General features: G+C 37.1%; 1 protein-coding gene across 1 annotated transcript in view; it reads left to right on the top strand.

Annotated features, from left to right (window-relative positions):
- arhgap10 (Rho GTPase activating protein 10) overlaps window positions 1–6,000 on the top strand; it is a 97,345-nt gene continuing 91,345 nt past the window's right edge. Inside the window, 1 exon segment of the mRNA XM_046869114.1 lies at window positions 1–554. Within this exon segment, the coding sequence (XP_046725070.1) occupies window positions 401–554 (154 nt within the window). The 5' untranslated portion in view covers window positions 1–400.

The raw sequence follows: 6,000 nt of genomic DNA, 5'->3' as shown, positions 1-6,000 counted from the left end.
GGCTTGAACTCAGCTCTCCAGTCTGTCATTGCAAATGTTTGGGCGACGTGGAGCTTCATCTTGATCCAACTTTTGTTTTATTATAATAGTTATTTTTTTTCTTCATATTTCAAAAGTGGTTTATGATTATTACGATTTGTTTTAAGATCCAAAAGAGGGCGTGTTCATTTTTTTTTTTTTTTTTGTGGAGATACTTTTTTTTAATTCGGCTCATACAGAAATAGCTTTTACACTTGTGAAAACTGATCCGGATTAATCCATAAATTAATCAATAAAACTAATGTAGCGTTGAGAGTCTGTTTTTTTGGTTATTTTGTAGCCGATTTTGTTACTTTCAAGACTCAAAGTAGCGACCAAGAGACCAAACCAGAAACATTTGTGTAGAAAGAAGGGAGAAGAAATGGGTTTGCACCCGTTGGAGTTTAGTGAATGTTACTTGGACAGTCCAGGATTCAGGGAGAAGATCAAAGCTCATGAAGCAGAGCTGGATAAAACCAACCGCTTCATCAAAGAGCTTTATAAAGACGGGAAAAATCTCATCAACGCTACAAAACGTGAGTTTTCACCTGCTTTACTCCACCATGCTTTTATTTTTTTATTTTGGTTTTGTTTATAAACAAAATAAATCCATGCAAATAACCAGTAGCTGCTTTCTCAAGGATCTTGCTGCTTTTCACATCTACCATATCTTCACTTTGTTTATTGTGTTTATTCCATTCAAAAATATTTTGCTGCCCCTCTTGGGACTGGGACTTTACCTCCCAGTAGGAGCTCTCACCTGGACCTGGTTGCCATGTCTCAGAAAAACACTCAATAACATGTGTCTGATCTCTTTCGAAATGCTAAATGCATGATTAAGCAGATAGGAATCAAGGCTTGGTATAAAATGATATTAGCTGGCGTGCTGGTGGACACTTTACACCTGCTGGGAACGATCTGATCTCTGATGACTTCATAGCTCTTGAGTTTCCCCCAGAATTCCCCTCAAGGATCGTTCTAGCTATGTATCGACACAACGTGGACAAAAGCATTGGATTCCTATGTGCTTTTGAACATCTCTTTTTGTATTTAGTTCTCGTGGTTATACCTCCAATGTTCTTGGAAGATTTTCCACTAGATTTTTGGAGTGTCCTTGTGGAGATTTGGGTTCATTCAGCGACGAGTGTATAAGTAAAGTCAGGTACTGGTGTAGGTGAGAAGGTGAGGAGACCTGGGGTGCAGTCAGCATTCACATTTATCCCAAAGGTGTTAATAGGGTTCAGATCAGAGCTCTATAGCAGGAGATCTTCCACTGCAAACTATATAAAGCATATCTTCATAGAGCTGGTTTCCAAATCCATGTGCTCTATCCATCTATCTATCTATCTATCTATCTATCTATCTATCTATCTATCTATCTATCTATCTATCTATCTATCTATCTATCTAAATATATATTTGTCTGTCTGTGTCTATCTGAATATATATTTATCTATCTATCTATCTATCTATCTATCTATCTATCTATCTATCTATCTATCTATCTATCTATCTATCTATCCGTCTGTCTGTCTGTCTATCTGTCTATCTGAATATATATTCGTCTGTCTGTCTGTCTGTCTGAATATATATTCATCTATCTATCTATCTATCTATCTATCTGAATATATATGTGTCTGTCTGTGTCTATCTGAATATATATTCGTCTATCTATCTATCTATCTATCTATCTATCTATCTATCTATCTATCTATCTATCTATCTATCTATCTATCTGAATATATATTCGTCTGTCTGTCTGTCTATCTGAATATATATTCGTCTGTCTGTCTGTCTGAATATCTATCTATCTATCTATCTATCTATCTATCTATCTATCTATCTATCTATCTATCTATCTATCTGAATATATATTTGTCTGTCTGTCTGTCTATCTGAATATATATTTGTGTATCTATCTCTATCTATCTATCTATCTATCTATCTATCTATCTATCTATCTATCTATCTATCTGAATATATATTTGTCTGTCTGTCTGTCTATCTGAATATATATTTGTGTATCTATCTATCTATCTATCTATCTATCTATCTATCTATCTATCTATCTATCTATCTATCTATCTGAATATATATTTGTCTGTCTGTCTGTCTATCTGAATATATATTTGTCTATCTATCTATCTATCTATCTATCTATCTATCTATCTATCTATCTATCTATCTATCTATCTATCTATCTCAACCACTGGTATGTGCGTGATTCGTCTCACAAATATTTATGACATAAAACTAGTTTGGAGTATTACAGCGATGAGGAAATCAATAGTTAGTCGTGTTGCTGGAAATCGAGTCATCAGCCTCCCAGTGTGTAGCGTGCCAGTGTCCTTACCAGTTCCACAACCCCCATGTACATGAGTATATACTGATAGTAGGGAAATAATGAGCTCTGGGAGACACAACCACTGACACCACTGACTCCTCACATGTTGCCCCAACAGTCAGCAGCTATGTGTCTCTATGCCGCTGTAGGAAAAGTCAAATAATTAATTTCTATGAAGCGGGAAAAGGCTATGAGAAGTCCACCTAGATTTTTTTCATACCGATTTTATATTCTTGTAACACCGCGGATTGGCTGGAACCCGTCTTTGAGGTTTTATTCAGTCGGGACTTTTGACGAGAAGTTTGGCTTTGCCTAGAAATCCCAAATTGCACTTCTTTTTTTTTTCAGCACAGTGGCATCTGTCCAGATTTCTTGTCAACACACGCACTTCGGAAAGTTATTAGTCCACACAAGGCGTTGACGTGATGGTGTCGTGTTACAAATGTTAATAGTTTAAAGTGTAAGCTCTGAAACAGGTGAAGGTTCTGACCATGTACTTGTGACCAACTCCTGAATGACCTTCTCCATAACAAAAGTGTGTATGGTGCGATTCAGGAACACGCAGTCATTTCTTGGAAAAAAAACAGCGTGGCTAAAAATATAGTCGGCATGACTTTCATGGCTTTGGGACTTCAGGCCTTTTTTTGGGTTGTTGTGGAGTGTTTGGAGGAGTGAGTGTGTGTGTGTGTGTGTGTGTGTGAATCTGCTAAAGAATTCTTTGCTGCATTTAAGTGCAAAACAAAGGGATTTACTGAGAAATGAAACATTTAAATGAAGTAAATTAGACATGCTGTTTTTTTCCTGGTAATAGAATATGTACGGTTTGGTTTCATCATTAAATGGTTCTTCAAGGTATAATGCAATGGATCAAGGTTCTTGGTTTACCAAAAACAATCTGTTTAAGACCCTTTTGCTCTTTTCTAAGGGTTCTTCAAAGAATCTTCAAGGTTTTTTTCTTATTTTTTTTATCAAGGTCCGGGGGCAATGTTAGACCTGATCGAGCTTCTCCTACCTGTTTATATCCAAATAAAATGTGAAGAGTTTCGGCTAAATATGGGTCAAATACTCTTTAGTCATCCATCAACACAGGTCTGAAAAAATACTCCAAAATGACCTTCGCTAGCTGGCTCTGAGGAAATGTTCTGCACGTAAGGTCTAATAGAGCAACGTTTTCTATGGTACAGATACTGTAAAGAAATTCTTACTCCATTCCGTTAAAAAGTCAACAACTCCAGTATGATTTGAGTAAAATCTTTCGACTATATGAACTGAATAGCGCGCATGAGTATTTCAGTCATATTGATTTGAGGCACAAAGATACACTAGTCTTCAACACGTGTTATTGAAAAGCAGAAAACAGTTGATTTGTGGTGATTTATTTCCTTAAATACAAATGAAATTGTGCACGTCAACACTGCATTCACCTAAATCGACATCTTCAACATGCCGGAATCAAAGACAAACAACAAAAAAAGGCAAAGAAGTAAAGCATACTTTTAAAAAGGGATCTTCAATTAACACATAAAATCATTATCATGCCACAAAGAAGAACCAGTGGTATTTAATGAACAAATAAAATGAAAGTAAATCACTTTAGAAAAAGTTAAACCAAATATTCAGAGGTGTCTGATTGTAAAAAAGTACACACACCGATCAGGCATAACATTGACATTATAACATTATGAGCGGTGAAGTGAAGAACACTGATGATCTCTTCATCATGGCATCTGGTAGTGTGTGGGAGATATTTATTAGGCAGCAAGTGAACATTTTGTCCTCAGAGTTGATGTTAGAAGCTGGAAAAATGGGCGAGCGTATGGATTTGACGAGGGACAAATTGTGATGTCTAGACGACTGGGTCAGAGCATCTCCAAAACTGCAGCTCTTGTGGGATGTTCCTGGTTTGCAGTGGTCAGAAAAGTGGTCCAAGGAAGGAACAGTGGGGAACCAGCGACAGGGTCATAGGCGGCCGAGGATCCTTGATGCACCGATCCAACAGACGAGCTGCTGTAGCTCACATTGCTGAAGAAGTTCAGTCTGTTGATGTTAATGACTGTTTTTGGCAGCAAAAGGGGGACCAGCAAAATATTGATATTAATGAGGTGGTCATTATGTTGTGCCTGATTGGTGTAAATTGAGCAGTGAGTAGAAGTTGCCTATATCAGGGTTAGGGTTAGGGTTAGGGTTAGGGTCATGAGTTCTGTGACAATCTTTTCTCCCACAAATCATTTCTAAAATATTAGGCAACAGATAAGATGTGAAATTTCATGTCAGATATAAAAACATAAAAATGCTCTTTCTTTTAACTTATTTTTAAACCCCGTCTTTACAGAGGTGCCAATAATTCTGGAGCTGACTTTTGCGTATGTACTTTTATTGATCATTGCTTTGTCATCTCATGCACTGTGCAACAGATGACCACCGATGGCTCATTGCACATTGTCATGCTTCCTGATTCGTACACTTTTGTGGTGTGTGTGTGTGTGTGTGTGTGTGTGTGTGTGTGTGTGTGTGCGTGCGTAAGTTTAACCACAAAGCTTCCTGAATTACAAGGGGCAAATGTTAACACAAGAAGTGAGAACCGAAGAATAAAATCTGCTTGTTTTGTTGTAAAGCTCATGGTGAACCCATGTCTCCAGAACGTTATGGTTGTGTGGCAGGAAGGATAGTGGTTTGTTTTTTCTTCTCTGAAACACACTGCTGTTTTTTATCCTGCATGATGCTTCAGCTACAGTGACGTGTTTGGGTTTTCACTGTGTTTCTGGTGCGCTGGGATGTGGTCTGGACATCATTAAGGGTAGCGCGAGACGTTATTAAACATAACACTCGGCCATTTTCACATTCACGTCCGACTTTCCGAACAGATTCGAGCTGCTGTGTCTCTCGTTGAGTGTTGTTTAGGGAGACGTTTCCTCGATCCTCAATGTTTATCTTTATCTTTCTATACTGATCTATCTATCAGAATATATATTCATTCATCTCTATCTATCTATCTATCTGTCTGTCTGTCTGTCTGTCTGTCTGTCTGTCTGAATATATATACATTCATCTATCTATTTGAATAACCATCCATCCACCTACCTACCTACCTCCAGCCAACCAACCAGAGGTGGCAAAAGTACACACATCCTTCACTTAAGTAGAAGTGCAGATACTCGTGTTTAAAAAATACTCTGGTTGAAGTTCTGACTACACTTTTTTTACTCAAGTTAAACACGGACATGGACAAATATTGATGCTTTATGCAAATGCATGTTTATTATTTGTGAAACCAAACTCAAATAGAGCATGAAGAAAAAATATTCTTGTAAACCTTTTTTAAAGTAATTATGGTGTTTTAAAATTACATAAATTATCAGGACACCAAACGGAACCTTCGCCATTTTTCCACACGGACGGTTAATGAGGTGATACCGGAGAAACTGCACCTCTTATAACTTTCATATGGATTAAATTAATCAGAGAATATTTGTATTCGATTTGACTTGGTTTATTAAAAAATATATATTTCGAGCTTTCTTTATTTATATTTATTATGTATGTGAGGCAAATACTCACTGAGATCCAGAGTGTTTTATTTTATTTATTTGTGTGTCTGTAAAGAGAAAAGACAGATCGAAGAGATCGCCCCTGAATGT

This window comes from Silurus meridionalis, chromosome 2, assembly GCF_014805685.1.
Source record: "Silurus meridionalis isolate SWU-2019-XX chromosome 2, ASM1480568v1, whole genome shotgun sequence".
In the NCBI taxonomy this organism is placed as follows: Eukaryota; Metazoa; Chordata; class Actinopteri; order Siluriformes; family Siluridae; genus Silurus; species Silurus meridionalis.
Note: the sequence above shows the minus strand (reverse complement) of the source record. Positions and strands in the feature narration are given on the sequence as shown.